This window comes from Corythoichthys intestinalis, chromosome 10, assembly GCF_030265065.1.
Source record: "Corythoichthys intestinalis isolate RoL2023-P3 chromosome 10, ASM3026506v1, whole genome shotgun sequence".
Classification (NCBI taxonomy): domain Eukaryota; kingdom Metazoa; phylum Chordata; class Actinopteri; order Syngnathiformes; family Syngnathidae; genus Corythoichthys; species Corythoichthys intestinalis.
In genome coordinates, this window is record NC_080404.1 from 46,414,749 (window position 1) to 46,437,297 (window position 22,549).

At 39.5% G+C, this 22,549-nt stretch overlaps 2 protein-coding genes across 7 annotated transcripts in view; one reads left to right on the plus strand and one right to left on the minus strand.

Moving 5' to 3' along the window:
* fancl (FA complementation group L) overlaps positions 1-11,129 on the plus strand; it is a 63,108-nt gene extending 51,979 nt beyond the window's left edge. For all 3 annotated transcript variants that reach the window (XM_057848164.1, XM_057848166.1, XM_057848165.1), the window contains 4 exons: positions 1,214-1,295; positions 8,676-8,792; positions 10,550-10,621; positions 11,002-11,129. In XM_057848164.1, coding sequence (XP_057704147.1) covers positions 1,214-1,295; positions 8,676-8,792; positions 10,550-10,621; positions 11,002-11,037 — 307 coding nt within the window. In that variant the 3' untranslated portion in view covers positions 11,038-11,129. The remainder of the gene's footprint in view (positions 1-1,213; positions 1,296-8,675; positions 8,793-10,549; positions 10,622-11,001) is intronic.
* The window catches only part of vrk2 (VRK serine/threonine kinase 2), a 28,415-nt gene continuing 16,978 nt past the window's right edge, over positions 11,113-22,549 (minus strand). For 3 of the 4 annotated variants that reach the window (XM_057848162.1, XM_057848161.1, XM_057848160.1), the window contains 4 exons: positions 22,119-22,300; positions 19,374-19,436; positions 15,882-16,037; positions 11,113-11,431 (listed from right to left, as the gene is read on the minus strand). In XM_057848162.1, coding sequence (XP_057704145.1) covers positions 11,237-11,431; positions 15,882-16,037; positions 19,374-19,436; positions 22,119-22,300 — 596 coding nt within the window. In that variant the 3' untranslated portion in view covers positions 11,113-11,236. The remainder of the gene's footprint in view (positions 11,432-15,881; positions 16,038-19,373; positions 19,437-22,118; positions 22,301-22,549) is intronic. The other variant, XM_057848163.1, reaches the window with a different exon arrangement.

Sequence of the window (22,549 nt, forward strand, 5' to 3'; positions counted from 1 at the left end):
ATATATATTAAATGCATCTTACCAGATATAATGACTACTACATAGTCTGTGGTGATCGTTTGGTGCCCAGTTTTTTTGTCGAATTACAGCAGTCCCTCTCGCTCTCATCTTCGGGTCTCTCAGAATACGGTAGAACTTCAAGTCTCTCCGTCTATCTTCTCTGTTACAGCAACCAATCACCACACACGCCTTCACCATTTTGATTATTAATATTAACAAGCAGAAAAACACGTCGTAATAGGAGGCATGTACGTAGCGGTAATGTGTAAACATGACGAGCTGACACACAATATGGCGGCTCCAGTCAGGGGGGCGGAGTTGTGACGTCATGTGATTGGGGTCTATACACAGGCGGCAATCTTGTCAATCAATTGGATGACGCGATGGCACACCGGGTGCACCAATAAGAACCTCGCGGTGATGTGTCAATCACGGTGCCGCCACCAGACCCCGGTGACGCTACAATATTCTGACAGAAGAGCCAACGATTATCATGCATTAAGAGAGACAATAGCTAATTAATATGCTAACTCGCCACCCTGTGGTCTGGGGTGTGAATTGCAACCTGTCAAAATGACGGACGGACTTCAGTTTTTTCCATCACCGTTTTAAAAAACCGGTCAACGACGGAAAATATCCGGTTAACGCGACCCCTGGTCTAGAGTCATTTCTACAAGTTCCACAGCAGCAGTGTTTACTCGGCAAGTTCTTTTTTGAAAGATTACCAGCAGAAAACAAGCAGTACTTGCATGGGTTGTATGCGGGCGCTCTTCTATGTTGACCCCCGTTCCGGTTTACGATGGTGACGTCACGCAGCCTTGCGGTCTAAAAATAGCATTCGTGCGGTACGCTATTTGAATGCTGCTTTTGTTTGTGATCTCATTACTAAATCAAGTGGAAATCATTCAATGATTGTCCAAAAATATTTAGGCCGGGGATCAGAATTACTTCTCAAATGTAAGAATTTTACAATCACCACAGGTTACATTTATCTCACTGTATGACACGTGTCAAGTACTGCGGGCTATCTTAACACTCTTCAATTTAACACAGCGGCAGCACAAATGCTGCTATTTTTTTTCTCCCTGCCATCACCCCGTTTCTTTTTTTAAACCAACGGTGAAAGTCTCTTAATCATCCCCCAGTGTCTTTGCAGGCTCATTTGCATGTGGTTAATTAGTGTGTGAAGGAGCTGTCTGTGGTCTGCTGGCAGGAACGCGGACTCTGGTGTCTTGCAGAACCTCCAGGATGTTTTGGAGATCGAATTCCCGTCACCTGCCACCCACGAAAAATCTGTATGTCACATAACCCCCTCCTCCTTTCCCCAAACATGTCTGTTTTCATTGCGATTACCTCAAGGAGCCGTATGTGCGCGAGTGTTTCACATCTCAGCATGCATCCTCCTGTTTGTGTGTCTGCATGAGCGTCAAATCTTAGGGGGCGGATATCTACTATTGTCTCTTGTTGTCTCTGTTGCCATTGCGTATTTTGTTTTCCGGAGAGGTGCGAACAACTTCTTCTCTAATTGGGTTGTTTACAGATCGGACTATTAAAAACAACAAAGATGGCACAATTCCGTGCGCTATCGCAATCACTTTAATCACGGAAAACCATTTATCTTTTTTTTTTTCTTTTTCTGGTGGCTCTTCTCCCCTTCTGTCGCAGCAGTTGACTTGAAAGAACACTGTATCCACTGCCGCGATGAATGCTTCAGCTTCATTAGCATTCAGAAAGGAGTTTTTAAAGAAAAAAAAAACTAACATCTGGTCCACTAATCTGGGACCCTTTATGAACCCTTTATAGGCTAAGTGACTATTTTTGGTCATTTAAAGAAACACACACATAATTTTATTTTAATTTCATAGTATTTAAAGTGCCTGTGACACCATAAAAATATCTTAAATAGCATTATTATGTGAATTAAAATCATATTTTGAGACGATTCGAGCATATACAACTAGGGATGTCCCGATCCATGTTTTTGCACTTTCGATCCGATACCGATATTGTTTTGCACTTCCGTTCCGATACCGACCTATCTGAGCATGTGTTAAAGTTTAAAGTTATTTAGCCTCCTAACTTAGTTGTCAGACTCATGTTGAAAAAGGTTTTAGTACTCTTGATAACAACTAGCCAGCCGAATTAGGTGAGTTTGAATAACACACAACGGTTGGTAACAAGAAACTGAACTGTTTATTCAGTGACGAACACAAAACATTATAAATAACAAACAGAAATGGCATAGTCAGTCAGTAAAACGTGCAAATGATATTGTAAACTGTCTTTAAAAAAGCAAAACACACCAACAACCTCAGTGGAAAATCCCACAAACTTCCCAAGCTATTAAATACTTTTAATGTTTCGTGCATTAGTTACAAAAATTGTATAAAAAGCCTCTCAGGTTTAAATAAACGACTATTTCAGTATCAAGTTAACATTTTAAAACAGTAAATAAAATACTCAAGTCCCCATTCTGTATCGGTAGCTTTAAACTACATTCAAATCATTTAATTTTGCAAATCAACTGTTAAAGTTGTTAAAATTGCTCCCGTTATTCCGTAATTTCCCTTCTGTCTACTTTCGACATGTGAAAGTTTTAAAACTGTTTTGAAGATGGATTCGAGTCAAGATTTTGCCGATTTAGGAGTATTTTAGATAAAAGGTTAATTAGGTTCGCTTGGAAGGATCACAACAGCCTAGTAGGGAAGTCTTCTGCTTTAAGATGGCGGCTGTTTACTAACGCATCTGGTTTTCAATACTTCAGTGTTGCCAACGCCGTCGAGTCTGTCGTTTTGTATCTAGTTTTACATACATATGATATCTATTATCTCCAGTAAAACGACGTTGACATAGATTGTAGCGGCTGTCAGCAGCAGTCAGGTATTCTTGTGTTTTTTATCCAGCGGTATGAGTTGAGCTAAAGCCGTGAGTTGAGCATTGGCATTACCCGGGTCTATGACAAGCATTATGTTTACTTTCGGGACGCAATGCAGTCAGTTTCTCATTGCGTCCCGAAGACCACGCTGTGTATTAGTTCCGCTTTACTTGACATATTTCAATAATCGGAATTTGGATGTTTGTGAATCGTTCTCGAATCTTCCACGACCGAATCGCTCAAGGACGTAATGACGGCTGGGCATGTTGTACCGTGGTTCTAAGTGTTGGATGGTGCGTCCTTACTCACGTAAGATAATGGCTCGTCATCCAGAATGAATTCTTCGGCAATGACTCTTGTTTTTCCCTGGGTTTTGGGACTGTTGGGTGCCAGTTTGTCACGCATAGCAAAAGCGTCTGCCAGTGTTAGTTGCGTAGGACCTTTCTTTTTGTCTTCGGTTTTCTTAACATACTCCTCATATTGTTTGTGGTGGTATTTTGCTAAATGCTTGATTAGGTTAGTTGTATTAAAACTTCTTACAGCTTTACCACTATGCTTGACTTTATTGTGGCATATGTTGCACTCTGCCTCTTCGTCTTTGTCGTCCTTTAAGGTGAAATGATCCCACACAGCTGGCATTTTTACCAATAAAGTCTCTTGGTAAATTGGGAGACGGTAATGTTGTTTGTTGCAGGTGTGCCGTAAAATGCGGACCGGATTTTAGGGAAACCGAAGCAAAAACTGGAATGGATTATGTAAATCGGTGCGCTAGAAAACCCGGACCGGACTTTAAAAAAACTGGATCGGAATTTTTCCGTCTTCCGATCCGATACCGATGCGCATTTTTTTTGCGCATATCGGCATCCGATCTGATCCAAATATCGGATCGGGACATCTCTATATACAACAATTTGGCAAAGCGCAGATGACGAGAAAGGAGTCTTTCAGTCTGCCGTTTAGCTACTCCTGTCATTATAGGGCTCTGGCGCCGCCATCTGGGTGATGACGTCAGCAGAGTAACGATTTCATCTGATTTAGAATTCAGCCCAATTGAGGAGGGAGATTCAGAACGAGGAAAATGCAACAGAAAGCAGCAAAATATCATCATTTTTTATCTCTCTTCTCCAATACTTTTACAGGATCTTCTTTGTATCTTAATATATTTTCCCCGATTGCTATTTAAATTGTATGGTCATGACAATTTGAGAAATAAGTCTTTTGCTAAATGGAATATGAAGTGTTAACATGCATTCATTCAGTACGACAGGGCTAAATTACTGCATAATGGTCAAAACTACAGACTTCTTAAACCTCCCGAACGGTATTTTATGCCACCGGAGTTAGTCAGCTCTTGTCGTTTCTCTCTGGGGTCTAAAGATAAGGAAAGATAGTAATCAAAAGAGTGACAGCTACGCTACATGCTAACCAGAACCGAGCAGCTCTTCCGAGTCTCTTCCTCGCCTTTCGAAAATGAAAAAAATCACACAAAACTGTCATTATAGGGCTCTGGCGCCGCCATCTGGGTGATGACGCCGGCAGAGTAACGATTTCATCTGATTTAGAATTCAAGCCCAATGGAGGAGGAAGATTCAGAACGAGAAAAATGCAAGAGAGCAGTAAAATGTCATCGTTATTATCTCTCCAATATTTTTACAACATATTCTTTTAATCTAAGTATTCGTCCCCAATTAATTGTCTGGTCATGACAAATAAGTATTGTGCTAAATGTAATTTGAAATAATAAAAATGCATTCATTCAGTACGACAAGGCTAAATTACTGCATAATGGTCCAAACTGCAGACTTCTTAAACCTCACGAACGGTATTTAATGCCAATGGAGTTAGTCCAACTCTTACCATTTCCCGGCGAGGACTCAGGAGGAAAGTTTAAACAAAAGGGGGGTGTGATAGCTAGGGTACATGCTAACCCGGACCGAGCGGTTTCCCTTCGGGGACTAAAGATAAGGAAAGAGTGTAAACAAAAGAGTGACGGCTACGCTACATGCTGACCCGAACTGAGCGGCTCTTCCAAGTCTCTTCCTTGCCTTTCGAAAACGAAGAATCACACAAAACTACCCCGACTCATGTCACACAGAGCGGCGGGGGTGAAAGCCTCCATCGATCGGCCAGCCCTCGAGTAAGTTTCGGCCTGTCGCTGAATGCTTAAAATGGCGCATTTTCGGTGGACAAACCGACCGACGTCGGAGCGCGTGGCTGCCCGAGCCCAAGCTGAGGATAGTGTTCTCTTGGCGGGCACACAAAGAGTGCAGAGAGGGGTGAAAGTCTCTACACAATCAAGAACCGTAGACGAGAGCGTGTGGCTGCCAGAGACGGACGCTCATCGGTCGGTGACAATGGTGTGCGACAAGCCGCCAGTCGTCGGCCGAGGTAGGCGGCCACTCCCGGTTTTTCGGTGGACAGGGAGCATTGTCACCCACAAAATGCAAGCCACCTCCTTATTAAAACGTGTGCCATGATCCCAGTATTTGACATAATATAAAACACGTAGCTTACTCACTACCTTGTCCGTCCAATGGTCTTACAGTTTTCGGACTTGTTTTGCTCATTCGTCAACATGAACAGGAGATTTTCGAAACCAAAAAGGGTCAACCCTCTCCCTGGTGCAGCAACAAAAGCCTGCATGCGATAAATAAACGAATTAATCTGCAAAATCAACTGAATCCGCAGTCCCTCTGTATAATATAGTAAGGGCTGTATTGTGACGATGATTAGTTCGCTGACCTCACATTCGCCTTCTTCCTCAAACTCTGGACGGAAGTCACTCATTTTCATGGCGCGGGATTAAAAAAAAAATTGAATAAATATATCGATCGCTTTCACACACATCCAAGCGGTCCATTTCATTCAGGAGCATAAAATGCCGCGTAAAATATGAAATAAACATGCTTTTTGCTGTCATAGGCACTTCAACTCTTTTCCTGCCATTGACTATGATGTCTATGACAAAGGATTAGGCCCAAATAAAGGAGAAAAAAAGGACTGGGATTAAAGTCATACTGGTGCTACGGGGAAAAAAAAGTTGTATTAATACATATGGTGAACCGTGACGTACATGTACCTTAGCTGGGAGCTAAGACGAAGCATCAATATAAAGCCGTATTGAGCATAATTTGATGTAGATGGGCCAAAAGATGAACGATTTCAGAAATTCAGAAAACACTGAAAAAGCAGTTTCTACTCTTGCACTCCCCTTTAAAAGAAACTGCTGTATTCTAAGCCAAAACAACTGTTGTGTTTGACAGAACAATATGTCTATATGCTGCCATAGAAGATTCATGTCGCATTAAGCCCCTGAACTATTTTTAATTTGTCCGTTTTACACTGGAAACCCCCGTTTACAGACGTCGCGCAACCACTTTTGTTTCAACCCAGCCATAAAACGAAGTTAATTAAATATATTTATTATTCAAAATGTCTGCCGTTTTTAGCTTAGAATAATTAATTGATGTCTGATATTTCATTTAAAAAAAAAAAAAAAAAACAACTCTAAAGAATTATTCACTCGCATATTTTAAACTCTTAAATTACGTCACAATGGAAAAAAATGGTGTCTGTAAAAAAATCACGGATATTTACCTCATAAATATCACTTAATTGTATTTTTTTTTTGTTACTGTCGCATTTTCCCCAATAAATTGATGATATGATGATGAATAGATGAAAAATAATCGATCCAAAGAAAGAAAAATTGAAAAAAAGTTTAAACGGGTAAATATATGAAAAAGAAAATCTCGATCACCCCTCGATGTCTGCGATTTCTGCATTGAGACCCTTGTTATATTACCATGTTTCACCCATAAAATCCCCCAAAAATCCAGCTGTGGCCATTCACAGCTGTGTCTTGACACTCAGTGATACATGCTACATGGACTTTTTGGATCGAAACAAAGTACGCGATAATATCTCATTAAAGTCATGGCGTCATTAATTCTGCTCTCGCGTGCTCTCACCTCCAGATAGGGTTTCGCTGTTTGTTTTTTTTTATCTGGTCTTTGCCTTTTTGGCAAAGCCAGATAATGTTATTCTGCGACTTTATTATTATTTATATTTTATTTATTAATCAACTTATTCTCCGCGTTTTTTCGGCGCGCCGCACAGCCCGTACCGCTGCACCGATCAGCACCGTTCAGGTATCGACACGTCCGGAATTTTCGTGTGACTGTGGCTTTTTGTCAAACGGCCCCGAAAAATTTTCCGTTTTCACGTAAACGCCGATTTAAAAAAATTTTTTTTAAAACGCTACTTGTCCTACCTACAATTTTTGACCAAATAACATAATTTGGACATAAAAAAATTCCGGGAGGGTGAGGGGCATAAAGATTGTATACAGAATTTGGAAAAAATTTACAGTTCCTCGGGAATTTGCCAAAAACTTTCCCGTTCATTTTTAATGGGAAATGTCCCATTCACTTTGAATTGGGATTTCCAATAGAATCTACATTGCATTGTTGCCATTGACGGCCATGTATGTCAAATCTGTTGATGCTAATGGACTTGAATTCTATCAACGCCTATGTAACTCAATGCCATTGACGGCCATAGACGTCCAAAATGTTTCCCATTCATTTTCAATGGGAAAAACAAAAAAAATCCCCAAATCAACAGGAAATGACCAGATATCAATAGGACGTGTCCCCCAAACTTCCCCGATTCCATTGACGCTTTTGAAGGGTGCTGCCATTGACGGCCATAGACGTCCAAATTTCCCATTCATTTCTAATGGCATTTACTTTGTTTAATGCCATTGACGGGCACATTTGTCCATTCTATTGATAGCCCCGGGCGGGGGTAAGATCTGTATCGCCACACGGCAAAGACCAGAAGTAATTTTTCCTGAAATTGCAGTTTCTAGTTTACAAATGCCCTCCTGTTCAAAATTTTTCTTCCCCCAGAAAATTGAGATTTTAAGCTTTCCAATGTATCACACATGCATATCGGACAATTTTGAAAGTTGGCCTAATTGGGGGTGTCAGAGCGGAACTTCAAGTCACCTGAGTGTTTTCCGCCCTATTGATAATGATTTGATGTAGATTAGCCAAAATATGAAGGATTTCCTTTTTCATATTTGTAAAACTGATTCTAAAACACAAGATGCTTTCAATATCGTGGATATCGAGGCACAACATTACCGCTAAATAATAGTACGACTTTTTTCTCATAGTACGACATTTTTTATCGTCGTAACAGAACGTTTTTTCTCTTAATAGCATGACTTTTTTCTTGCACAATTACGACGAGAGTCGTATTATTTCGTTGGGCTACCGTAGCTGAATAAACTGCTACTTACTTTACGTAGCGTTTCGCCTCCGTTAAAATCTACAATATTGAATTTATCTTTTGTATTAGCGTATTGGAATAACATTGAGCATCTCTTGAGTATATTTTAGAATCTGCTTCAAAAATAAGGAAAATATCTTTTGGCTCATCTACATCAAATTATAATCAATAGATGGCTTTATATTGATGTTTCGTCGTAGCTCCCAGCTAAGGTACATGTACTTAAAGTATATAGCAGTGTACCATATGTAATAATACGTCTTTTTTTCTCGTAGTACCAGTACGATTTTAATCTTTAAGTCCTTTTTTTCCCCCTTCTCCTTTATTTGGCCCTAATCCTCCGTTGTAGATGACGTTCAATTCAGCCTGTGACTTAAATGTTAATGAAGAAAGATGCTCCGTTACACAAAAATGCCTGCAAGAGCCACGCCTCAACTGGATTATTAGGTTTTTGAGGGCATGTTATATTTAATCTTTCTCATGTTTTCACATTTGTATATAGATGTTCAGTGTGGATTGTGGGATCTGTTACGCCTATCGCCTTGAAGCTGCTATCCCAGACCAAGTGTGCAACGATCCTCGCTGCGGGCAGCCCTTCCATCAAGTGTGCCTCTATGAAGTATGAAGCCTAAATTGTCCAATCAAATTCAGTAAATCAATGTATTTAATGTTTCAGCTCGTATTCATACCTGTCAACCCGAGGCCGTTGGCAATCACATTGCGAACTATGACGACAATGCCGTAGCGGCTAATTTCTCCCATTAATTTTTTTCACGTTTCCAAATGTATGCATGGTACAAAAAATATATAATTACCTTGAATCCTCGAATAAATAACTCCTGAGACGATCCTTCCTGTTTGTATGCGGTACAGCTTTCGTACTTTTTCAACCTAAATCCGGCGTGAGATGGCTGCGTGTTTGCAAATAACTCTTGGTGTGGGCAGGCCCCCGACTTGAAGGCGTGGCGGAGTGTATGACCCGTCAATATAATTATGAAGTCTATGCTCTGTGTAATTGCTATTTGCAATAGTACCAGCAGTATTTATTAAGGATTTAGTGTAGGTTTTCGGGTTGTGGAACGAATTCACAGAATAATGTATTGTTATGCGAAAATCCTTCTCGACGTACGACCATTTCGACTTACAATGTCCTGGAACAAATTAACTTTGTATGTAGAAGTACTACTGTATTCCTTAACTCATTCACTCCCAGCCATTTTCACCGGAGCAAGGCCCTTCGCTCCCGGCCATTTTACTGGATTTTGACTGATTTTGCAAGGCCCACAAAAAATTCTGTTCTATTGCTATATAAACATGGAACCCACCAAAAGAAAGATTAACTCTCTTCTTTCAGCAGAAAAAAAGTAAGTTCATATCTTTTTCCATGCTTTAGAAATCAGCATTAGAAAATAGCTTAGTTTGAGCAATTTTCCAATTTCTGATGAAAAAACGGAGAAAATGAGCTTTTTGTAAACGCAAAAATTTCAAACATAACTTTGACTTTAACACGGCTATTTTTTGCTTCAGTGACATCCCAAACATCTGAATAATGTTTTCCTTTTACAAAATAACATGAACAACCAGCCAAATAGAGCTTTTGATAGCAAAGTAATTTATTCACACTTACCTAACTGAGAGATGACGTTTTGTGGCTGCGACAGCGGTTAAACTTTTCCCTCATTGCCGACTGTCTCGTAAAGATGGATTTTTTTTAGTCTTTTTTTTTTTTGTGGTGACCACTGTCTCGTTCGCCTGGGGAACTTATGTTCCTGGGGGGGAACTGGTTTGGCCGTGCGTGTTTCCGTGCAGGACACTCGAGCGTGCGGTGGACCTGGGCAGCAAGCTGCGGAGGGGCTCTGCTAACTTCCCTAATAAAGTTGTACTGTTTGAATTGGGTTGTGAGGTCTTAACAAATGCGCTACTGCCCTCCAGTGGCCAGTTTTATTGCTTTAAAATTGGTTATAAGGCTTGTTTTTTGTTTCGGCGATAGATCGTAAGCTGCTTCTTGTACAAAAAAAAACGCAAAAGACGTATAAATACGTTTGTGGGACAGTTAAGCATTTAAAAATAGAACGTCTTTATACGTTTATACGAGCAAATGAGTTAATATGGAAAATTTCCAAACCTTTACAACCAAAATTAAATTCCATAAAGTATACCGAAGCATTGTGCTCCAATCAAACGGCTTCTGTCTTATTAAAAACCAGCAAAGGTTGGGAAAATATGGTGAGACTTTTAAACGCAACTTTGCAAAGTATTACTTGAACCTTTTTCAAGTGTACAGTACATTTAAACAAATGTTACCACTTGACACGTCGGATTCAAGGTGACGATTTGATTAAGTAGTCTTTTCTCTTTTGTCTTTTTCCCTTCCAGTGGCTGCGTGTGCTACCTGCCAGCAGGCAAAGCTTTAACACGGTTTTTGGAGAGTGTCCTTATTGCAGCAAGGTACGCCCGCACATTGTGACTGACAGCGCCTTCATAAAGGCCTTTGCTGTATAGTCAATGGATATTCAACATGCTTAATTAGTATAGCTAGGTACATCGCGTGGCCTTGTCTTTGCTGAAAGGCTATTGGCAGCAGAAAAAGGTGCCGCATTCATCGTGAAGCTACTCGTTCTATCATTATAAAGGAGTGAGTAAATTATGTGCCAGTGAATGCTGCGTGTCATTGAATCAAAGTCAAAAGTGAACTTATTTGTGAGCGTGCCTTCCAGTGTATTTGATATCGCAGGTAGTCAGAAATGAGAGCGCATTTTATTACATTGTTGTAAAGTATCCTTCATAAAGCATTATTTGACTAATAAGCAGCGCTCTTTCTATTTCAGCCCATTACTGTGAAAATGGCAGCTCTGCAGTCCTGAGAAGTGGCTTTGCGTGCCACATCAACTCAAAGAAACTGATTGAATGCTAATCCAGCCAAGTGGAGGAAGAAAAAATGAGATTTGAAAGTTTTTATTGAAGTATTTGCTGAAACATTCAAATAAAAAGAAAATATTTCTAACTTAATTTTTTATTTTGGTGTAGAAATTCTAGCAAGCAATCGGCACGGAGTTCTCGTTCTCACACCATTTTAGGACGCCCTCTCTTTCCTTTTGGGGGGCCTCTTATGTAACGCGGATCAATGGGGTTGCTTCTGACATCCTCTTCTTTCTCCTCCTCTTCTTCGTCGTCATCATCATTCGTGCTGTCATCTTCCTTGTAAGACTTCAGAGTCCCAGCCCTCGACCTCAGTGATCTTGTGACTCGATCGCTCTTCTACAAATGGGGGAAAAAGACAATTACAGTCTACACTCACCGGCCACTTTATTAGGTACACCTGTCCAACTGCTCGTTAACACTTAATTTCTAATCAGCCAATCACATGGCGGCAACTCAGTGCATGTAGGCATGGTTTTAGGGCTGCAGCTATTGAATATTTTAGTAATCGAGTAATCGGATAAAACAAATAAATTTTTAGGTGAAGAGCAATTATAAATATACATGAGAAAACAAGACATTTCATCTAATCTTGAACCATTTTCAGTCAATCAATGTCTTTATTTTCGATGTATATTGTTGAAAACAGCCATCAATTGCATCTCAGATGTAACTAGAATAAAAAAAAAAAGACTAATTCACTGCTTTCACTCAAAAAACTTATAGATATTATTAAAAAAAAAAAAAAATATATATATATATATATATATATATATTAGGGCTGTCAAAATTATCGCGTTAACGGGCGTTAATTAATTTTTTAAATTAATCCCGTTAAAAAATTTGACGCGATTAACGCACTTGGCCCAGCTCAGACAGATTTAAATGACAGAGGAGTGAAAGGCCAACTTGTTAATTGTGTTTTGCGGAGTTTTGCTGCCCTCTGCTGGCGCTTGGGTGCGAGTGATTTTATAGTGTAAGTAATTGTTGCCATCAACAATGGCGGGCTACAAGTTTATTTTTTGATTGAAAATTTTACAAATTTTATTAAAACGAAAACATTAAGAGGGGTTTTAATATAAAATTTCTATAACTTGTACAAACATTTTTCATAAAGAACTACAAGTCTTTCTATCCATGGATCACTTTAACAGAATGTTAATAATGTTAATGCCATCTTGTTGATTTATTTTTATAATAAACAAATACAGTCCTTAAGTACCGCATGCTGAATATATATATATATATATATATATATCCATCTTGCGTCCTATCTTTCCATTCCAACAATAATTTGCAGAAAAATATGGCATATTATATAGATAGTTTGAATTGCGATTAATTGCGATTAATTACGATTAATTAATTTTTAAGCTGTAATTAACTCGATTATAATTTTTAATCGTTTGACAGCCCTAATATATATATATATATATATATATATATATATATATATATATATATATATATATATATATACCCAAAAATGCCGTTACGCTTGATAACACACATCACTTAAAAGTTAGGATTTTTCCCCACGTGTTTCAATTGAATTTCTATTTGTGTCAAGCCATTTTTAAGTTCTAGATAAGTTTTAAGTTAGTCTAAACTGTAAGTCCTGATAGGATTTTGAGTTTTTGCAGTGTTCAAAATAAATGTATGATACAGGCTGTATTGGAGCACATTAGGGACCAGTGCTACTTGGTGTTTTATCCAGCAATGACTACTGAGCTAAAATTGATAGTTAGCATGATTAAGTTTTTATTTTACACCCTCATCACTCCACAATGCTATGTTATGTTAAAGCCTGTATGTAAGACACGTTAGCCACGCATCGACAGTGGTCATAATTAATAGAAACCTAGCCCTCTGCAGGGCTAACGTTACGTGAGCTAGTAATGACAGTAACGTTAATCTTATTTATTAGCGCTTAGCGCTCTTCTGCTTTAAGATGGCGGCTGTTTACTAACGCTGCCCAGACGCGGCCGAGTCTGTCATTTCGCATCTAGTTCAACATACATGTGATCTCTATGAGACGCATCAGACGCTACCTGCTACCAACGTAGCATCATGCGGGCTAGTATTTAGCAACGTCGGCGTCGTTTGTAGAGGCTGTCGGCTGCAGTAAGTTTTTTTGTTTTGTTTTGTTTTTTTCCCTTCTTCCTCTCCGCACGTGACATCAGCGCGTTGTCCCGCATTAAAAGTAGTCCGAGCAAAACGTGATACTTAGAGCTGTCAAAATAAACGATTACTCGAGGTGAATAAAATTACTCTGATCAGTTTTTAAACTCGAGCTGCTCGAGTATTCGTTTCAGCTCTACATGGTTTAAGACAATCTCCTGCAGTTCAAACCGAGCATCAGTATGGGGGAAAAAGGTCATTTGAGTGACTTTGAACGTGACATGGTTGTTGGTGCCAGAAGGGCTAGTCTGATTATTTCAGAAACTGCTGATCTACTGAGATTTTCACGCACAACCATCTCTAGGGTTTACAGAGAATGGTCCGAAAAAGAAAAAATATCCAGTGAGCGGCAGTTCTGTGGGCGGAAATGCCTTGTTGATGCCAGAAGTCAGAGGAGAATGGCCAGACTGGTTCAAGCTGATAGAAAGGCAACAGTGACTCAAATAACCACCCGTTACAACCAAGGTAGGCAGAAGAGCATCTCTGAACCCACAGTACGTCGAACTTTGAGGCAGATGGGCTACAGCAGCAGCAGACCACGCCGGGTGCCACTCCTTTCAGCTAAGAACAGGAAACAGGCTACAATTTGCACAAGCTCATCGAAATTGGAAAAACGTTGCCTGGTCTGATGAGTCTCTATTTCTGTTGCGACATTCGGATGGTAGGGTCAGAATTTGGCGTCAACAACATGAAATCATGGATCCATCCTGCCTTGTATCAACGGTTCAGGCTGGTGATGGTGGTGTAATGGTGTGGGGAATATTTTCTTGGCACTCTTTGGGCCCCTTGGTACCAATTGAGCATCGTTGGAACGCCACAGCCTACCTGAGTATTGTTGCTGACCATGTCCATCCCTTTATGACCACGATGTACCCAACTTCTGATGGCTACTTTCAGCAGGATAATGCGCCATGTCATAAAGCTGGAATCATCTCAGACTGGTTTCTTGAACATGACAATGAGTTCACTGTACTCAAATGGCCTCCACAGTCACCAGATCTCAATCCAATAGAGCATATCTGGGATGTGGTGGACCGGGAGATTCGCATCATGGATGTGCAGCCGACAAATCTGCACCAACTGTTTGATGCCATCATGTCAATATGGACCAAACTCTCTGAGGAATGCTTCCAGCACCTTGTTGAATCTATGCCACGAAGATTTGAGGCAGTTCTGATGGCAAAAGGGGGTCCAACCCGTTACGAGCATGGTGTACCTAATAAAGTGGCCGGTGAGTGTATGTCTATTTTGATTTTTCTAAAGTGATATACAAATATCGCAATAATTGTCTTAAAGTGTACTTTCGGGATTCTTAGAATCGAATCAAATTGCCCCCTGCCAGTCACTGTTTAATCCAGCTGGGACTCGGCCCACTCGCCTGGTTCTCGATCGATTCTACTTGTTGCACAAGAAAACAGCGAGTCTTATTTTAAGGAGTAGGAGAGATTGTACCGTATTGGCCCGAATATGAGACGACCCCCTCTTTTTCAAGACTCAAGTTTGAAAAAACTTTTTGAACACCAAATTAATTTTTAGACAGAACATTACAGTAAATCCAAAACAAATGATTATAACAATATATTTGAGGAAAAAAACATGTTATTTTGCCTCATTCAAATCTTAATATCTGAACATTTAAACATGTAAACTAAAGTCCAATCACATTCGTAAATGAATGGCTTCTGGTTTTTGAAATGTAAATAAACCAATCTATTGTGATAACACAACAAAATAGCAATACCTGCATTAACCATCAAAGTGAAGTCTAACTGTAAATGTAGTCTTGAAACAAATTTGAATAAGGAAAAACATTGCAATAAAACAATGCAAACTGGTTAAACTTGAGTAGCTGAGATCTGTCATGACAGAACATCGCTTCAATGATATCTGGCGCCATCTAGTGTCGTGAATGGGTATAACGTCTAAACCGCGAATATAAGACGACACCCTCTTTTTCAGTCTAATTTCAATGCAAAAACTACCATCTTTATTCGGGCCAATACGGTAATAACCTTGTAAAGCGCTTTACTACTTTCGGCAGGAACAGAATAGTTTTTGTTGTTGTGAACTGTAGTTCCACACAAACGTACATCGAGATATCATTTAGCTTAGCAATTGGAGGCGTGAGAGCCGTTTTTTAAGTGTCCCAAATTTCAAGAAAATGCATTTATTAAGGTTTACTTGCCAGTGACGTGTGTCCCTGTCCACCGAACAGCATGCTATCACTATGCCAGCCCCTCTGCTATTGGACAGAGTTTGGCACAAAACACTCACTGCCGCTGGGAACACACCCTTCCAGGGGGTTTCAGAATTGGTACCTTTCAAACTAAATTTCTAAAGTCTCTGGGGTCGCAGAACAATTTGAAAGGTGTTTGCGTACTTGTGAGAAAGCCGCGTACTTTATTTCTGCCCCGTCACAAAAAAAGTTTTTTTAAGTAGGATAAAGTTTAAAAAGGTACTGGAACAAACTAGAAAATTTGTCTTGAAAGTCCTTAAAAAGTGCTTGAATTTGGCGATGAAAAAGGTGCACGAACCCTACATGTATCAAATCGGCCTCATGCCAAAGATTCCCTAACAATGGGATTGTTATAATTTTTCCAGACCCTACCTGTGGAACGTTTTGCCGTCTTCTGTTGCAACTTGCTTGTTTTAGTTTCTTCTCTCTCCCTCCCTCATCCTCCTCGTCGTCATCCTCCTCGTCGTCATCCTCCTCTCCAATGGCTACAGGCTTGGCTTTGGAGACACCTTGACCTTTTGCTTTTCTCTGCAACATTAAAATACAACACAAATTTCAACTTAAAAAAAATAATAATACAAGCAGTGGGACCCATTTTCAGCCCTGGAGTTTCATGTCTCAGACGCACACTTTATATCATTTATATATATATTTAAATACTGTATTATGTATAACATTACATGTCAAGTACAGTGTTCCCTAAAGCAGTGGTTCTTAATCTTGCTAAGGGTACCGACACCGAACCCATCGGAATTTCATAATAATTTTTTTAAATTCAAAACCTAGCAAGCTAACAATTAAGTGAATTCCTTACCAACTTTCTTCCAGATTTCAAATTTAATACAAATTACTTTGCCTTTTGCTGTCGATTTTTTACGTTGGTAAATGAAATTAAACTCATTTCATTTCCCACTCTTCCTTTTTTGTTTTCATGTCTACATTCTCATTTTATTGTCACATCCTTGCATCACATACTATTTTCATGGTGTAAAATGACGCAATTTTTTTTCTGAATTATCTACGCAGTTCACGCTGTCTGTGAATCTGTTATACTTCCTCATACACCTTCCACTGAGCAAACTGATTTCTCCTCCTATTGGATAAAACGTAGCGAAGATTTAGTCAGTGTACAAAATTTCGTTTTTAACCTTCACCGAACCCCAGTTAAGAGCCACTGCTCTAAAGCCTTGTAATTCAGTGTATTTTTCTTTTTAAAAAAATCCAATTCAGTGCAAGTAACGTGTTGTTTCAAAATGGGGATTTATTTCAACTTGAGTGCAGATCTCCAACATTCTTTCCAACACAACATCCTTTTCAACAAATTTAAAAATGAATTTTAAAAATATATATGAAAAAAAATTCAAGTATTGCACTCTAAAACAATTGTTCCTACACTGCAGCCAAATGTGCAAAAACCAGCAGCTTTTAACTAAAACAACTACCGTAATTTTCAGACTATAAGGCGCACATGACAATATGCCGCCACCCACCAAATCTGACACAAAAACTATTTTATAGATAAACCGCACTGGAATATAAGCCGCAGGACGTACAGTGGGGCAAATAAGTATTTAGTCAACCACTAATTGTGCAAGTTCTCCCACTTCAAAACATTAGAGAGGCCTTTAATTGTCAATATACTGTAGGTAAACCTCAACCATGAGACACAGAATGTGGGAAAAAGACAAAAACAAAATCACATTGTTTGATTTTAAAGAATTTATTTGCAAATCATGGTGGAAAATGTCACATGTACCCATGTTGACAATTACAGGCCTCTCTAATATTTTCAAGTAGGAGAACTTGAACAATTGGTGGTTGACTAAATACTTATTTTCCCCACTGTTATGCTCACTATGTCATGGGATATTTACACCAAAGATATTAACCGGTAACACTTTATTTGACAGCGGCATCATAAGACTCTAATAAGACTAAACTGACGTCATTAAGCTTTGAACAAATTGCCTGCAAAGCTTCATTGCTTCAAGAAGCTTCATTTGGCCATCACTGCTCCCTTGGGGGAGAAACTACCTCTGCTGTCAACACTGTTGTCGTCCAACATGCCTCCTAGCCTTGATTGCAGCGCCACAGGTGGGAATTAAAATTAAAATTCATGTTCTGTGCCAATTGTTTCGTCAGTTACGGTTCTAGTTGTTTCTTTGTTTTCTAGTCATGGTATTTGGTAACACTTTGACAGTGGTGACATAAGACTGTCAAAAAACAGCCATGACTAGAGGTGGGAATCTTTGGAAACCTAACGATTCGAATACGATTACGATTCAGAGGCTCCGATTCGATTATAAATCGATTGATGCCCCCCCCCTTAATGTTTTGTACATTAGTTCCAAAATTGTTCAAAAATCCTACTATTTTAGTAAGTTAACAGTTCAAAACAGTAAATAAAATACTCAAGTCCCCATTCTGTATCAACAGCTTTAAACTACATTCAGTTAATTTAATGTTGTGAATCAACCATTAAAGTTGTTGAAAATTGTTAAGATTGCTCTGTGTTCTTCCATAATTTCCCTTCAGTCTACTTTGGACATATCAAAGTTTTAAAACTGTTTCATCATTTAAAGATCGATTCCAGTCAAGATTTTGCCGATTTAGAAGTTTTTTTTAGATAACAAGTTAAGTTCGCTACAACAGAGCCTTCTAGAAAAGTCTACTGCTTTAAGATGGCGGCTGTTTACTAACGCCGGCCGAGTCTGTCATTTCTCATCTAGTTCTCTAATACATGTTCTAACACGGCTGTCGTCTGTCAATTTGCATCTAGTTTTACATATATGTGATATCTACAATAGCCGTACGTAAGGTTGGGCATGTGGCCGTATGTTTGCAGCAACTAGCAACTGGGCGTTGTTTGTTTGTGCGGCTGTTGGCCGCAGTCAGGTATGATTTTTTTTTTTTTATCTAGCGGCATGAATTGAACATGATATTTACTCTCGGTCCGTTCCTCATTGCGCCCCGAAGATCGCGCAGACTGTGTGTTAGTTTTGCTTTACCTGGTATAATTCAATAATCAGAATTTGGATGTTTGTGAATCGTTCTCGAATCTTCCACGGCCAAATCGCGAGTAATCTAAGAATCGGAAATTTCGCACCACTCTAGCCATGACCATTAATGAATTCTTATGACAGATATCGTTTTGCGAAATGGAGTTGGTGACATAATTTGCCGGATGACACTAAATGACAACCGTCATAAGCATTCATTGATACTCATGACAGTGTCATGTCATAATTAGGACCGTCTTATGGCAGTCTTGTGACTCCGCTGTCAAATAAAGTGTTACCTTTTCACCCAAATAAATCAACATATAAGCTGCACCGGACTATAAACCGCAGGATTCAAAATAAGGGGAAAAATTAGTGGCTTATAGTACGAAAATTACGATAGATCACTGCTTGGATTTCACAAATAGTGTCTCAGAATGTTCTTTTCTGCAACATCAATCAATCATCACCCTAATTTGTCCCAGTGGGTTGGCAGCGCCTTGCATGGCAGCAAAATTTGTACATGAATTTGTGGTAACGTAAAGCGCTTTGGGCATGGTAAAAAAAACAATATGTAGCTTGTAGTTATTTAGTTCATTTACCGTCAAACATCAAGCAAATTAGTGCTTACTAATAGCTAATCCATAAACATAAAGAATATGTATTGCACTGTTCACAGCAGGTTTTTTTTTTTGTTTTTGTTTTACAGAATGACATAACTAATCCAGACTCTATGGGATATCGTTTTTTTTAATGGCGCTTTAAAGACGCCATGTGATTGTTCATGCTGGTGTCATCATAGGGCTCAAAGTGGATACTCTGATATTATTTTCTAATATTCACTCAGTTAACAGAGCAATCCTACCTGGCCATTCTGCACCTCTATTGAGCTCATGGCTGGCTGGTGCTTGGTGCTGCTGCATCTTGCCTGTCAGGGGCAACAAAACAACGTTTCCCCAGTTATGTGTTGTTGTCGCTTCGCACTGTGCAAGTTGCATTTTATTCAACATCATGCCTTACCAGATTTATTGTCATCCTCTATCGTTTCAGACCATGAGCAGGTTTTATTTTAAACAATAAAAAATAAACTGGCAATTTTTTGCACATTTTGCTGCATCATTTTCAAGCACTTTCCCCTCATCTTTTCCATATAATATCCTTGCTTTTATTTTTTATCCACCTTGCATGAATGAACACCAAACCATAAAATCATAGCAATATACTTAAAAAAAAAAAAAAAAGAAAGTATATTAACACCGGGCTCCCTGGCCCAAACGTCAGGCCGACCCACCAGGATTTGTCCCGGTTCTTCCGATTAGCCACTGCGGGCTTGTAAACAAGTATTTTCTTCATTGTTTAACTTGCTGGCTTTCGCTGAATATAGCTGCAAATAATAATTGACCAAATGACACTGGTGACTAATGTATCTGAGAATGGCCTTTGTCTCTGCTGACATTTCATCTCTTCACTAAACTGCCCTATAAATGGCCACTTCTGTTTAACTAGGGATCAAACCGGCCAACACTTTCACATGGAAATTAAATGACTCGGCGAGGAGAGAAAAAGGGGAGTGAGCATAATTGGACACATAAAGTGTGTGTCATCAACTTCTTGAAACGGTGGCCTGAGGGGTCGGGAAGTGATTGTGGTGAATTGGGTGAGAATCCTTCAGTGTTGGACCTGCTCACCTCTGGTAGACATGCTGCCCCTCAATATGGTCACATTGCACACGAGGTTAAGAGACTCAGCAGCACAAATTGGCATACTTGTGACCGGTGGCCAATTTGCTGAATGCATTCTAAAACTGACTAAATGTTGTTTTATATTACTATTTATGATATATTTATATATTAAAGAATGAATTTCTAAGCGCTCAGGAGCTAGTGTTGTGACAGTAGAAATCAATTTAGTGTAATTGTTGGACAACATGACACACCTATCAAATTTTACAAGAACAGTGTACTTTTTATATTAAGGGATGTCCCGATCAGATCACGTTATCGGAAATCGGGCCGATCGTGCAATTGTTTAGAGGATCAAAATCAGGTGAAAAGGATCGGGTTTCTAATTCAAAAAATATTTTTCTGCTTCATGTTCATAAAGCTCCACACCCTTCCACCTCCTGCTGCTGCTAAGCAATGCGGCCAAACTGTTCGGCTTGTGTTTGGTACTTAAAAGTAAACTGTTCGGCTTGTGTTTGGTACTTAAAAGTAACGATGACTGACAGGTTTGTAGCTTTGATCTTGTCAGGGAAGCTTGTTAGCACTGATATCAAAGGCGCAAATGTTTCAATCCTCGTTAAACTTGCATAAGTGTGCTATGGCAACTCATTGTGTAAATGAGGCTATTCTCAGCTGCGTGAGAGTCAAAGCACGAGTGGAAGCATTCAATTCAGACAAGCATTTTTCTACGTTATTCTTCTTTAAAAATAATTCACATTATAAAGTAGGGGTCTGAAAAAATATCGAAATGGTGATATATCGTGATACTTTGTGTCCCAAAAGGTTATCGATATGCTCCTGTCAAGAATCGAGATATCGTTTTAAAAAGGTGTCAATGTGGAAAAAAATAAAAAGGAACCATCAAGTTGCTACCAAAATCTTCCACCCTAATAGTGTCTCAGTTAACTCTTAAGGCTGCATTGACAGTGCACGACGCCCAATCCATTTAGACTGGGAACGATAGTTCATTCGAAACCAGAGCATTCACAGTCATTCTGTCCAATTTTCAGGGCATTTACAGGTCACCTGCGGTTCATTTTAGGGCATTTCCTATTGAGTTTGAGTCACTGCCTATTCATTTGGGTGATTCCCAAGTCACTTCCTGTTCTGTAACTCAAAACAAACAGGAAGTGACCCATAAAATACCCCAAAATCAACAGGAAGTAATTCAACATCAACAGGTAAATGACCTTAAATGGCCCAAAATTACCTCATTGCCTGGCATTGGCTGCCACTGACCACCATAGACGTTCAATCTGTTTGAAGTGGGAGGGATGGCAGCGAATGAACGAATGTTCATTCGCTGCCACCCTCCCACTTCAAATGGATTGGACGTCTATTAGTGGTAAACTCATTACAATTCGCAGCAGAAACTTGTTTTTCTGTTTATTAGTTGTTTGTAGAATATCCTAGAATGATTTCCAGACCAATGTATCGATAATTGTTGTATCGCCATATCGTCAGATCATCGTTATCGTGAGCTTTGTATCACAAATCGTATCGTATCGTGAGGTACCCAGAGGATCCCACTCCTATTATAAAGGCAGGATGGTGAGACAGTACCACGCTTGAGGGGGAAAAAAAGGAAAAGTTTTTTCAGTATCTGATCGGGACTGTATCGGCAGATTCTCAATATCAGGTGACTCGGACTCGGGTGCAAAAATATGTGATAGGGACATCGCCATTTTATCTACTGGTATTTACGCTGCAGGCATCCATATTATATTCTCGGATATTTACACCAAAAGACATGCAATTCATTGCCTCTGGAAATGGATGGATGTCTACTAGTGATAAACTCATTTAAATCCACAACAGAAAGGATGTTGATCATCGACAATGGCACCTAAAGACTTAACTCCGGGCACCCCTTCCTTATATGTTCTCACCTTGCCCCTGTTGGGGGGCTCAAGCGCCTTAGACGCTGACTTCTTCTCCCCGACTCCACGTGGTACAGAGAAATCCAGTTTTTCCTTTGTCCCAGTAGACAATATTTGCCTTAAACGCTGGTAGTCAGGCTTGTCATGGAAGTTCAGAGACTTCACATACAGGAGCAGGGAAGCAACCTCAGCTGAAGAAAAGAGAGGCACAGAGTGGGTGACTTAAATCTTAATTAAAGTAAGAGTTTAGCTCAGCGAGTAGCACACTTGACTCCAGACTATTCCTCCACAAAGATGACATCAGTCACCATTACTTCATATGATAACAGTGTAGTGCATGAAGACGTTAATATTTTGGGCGAACGTGAATTGAACGCATCATATTTCTTTCTCATGAACGTTACTGTGATCGTGTACATTCTAGCGGTTGTTACCAGTGT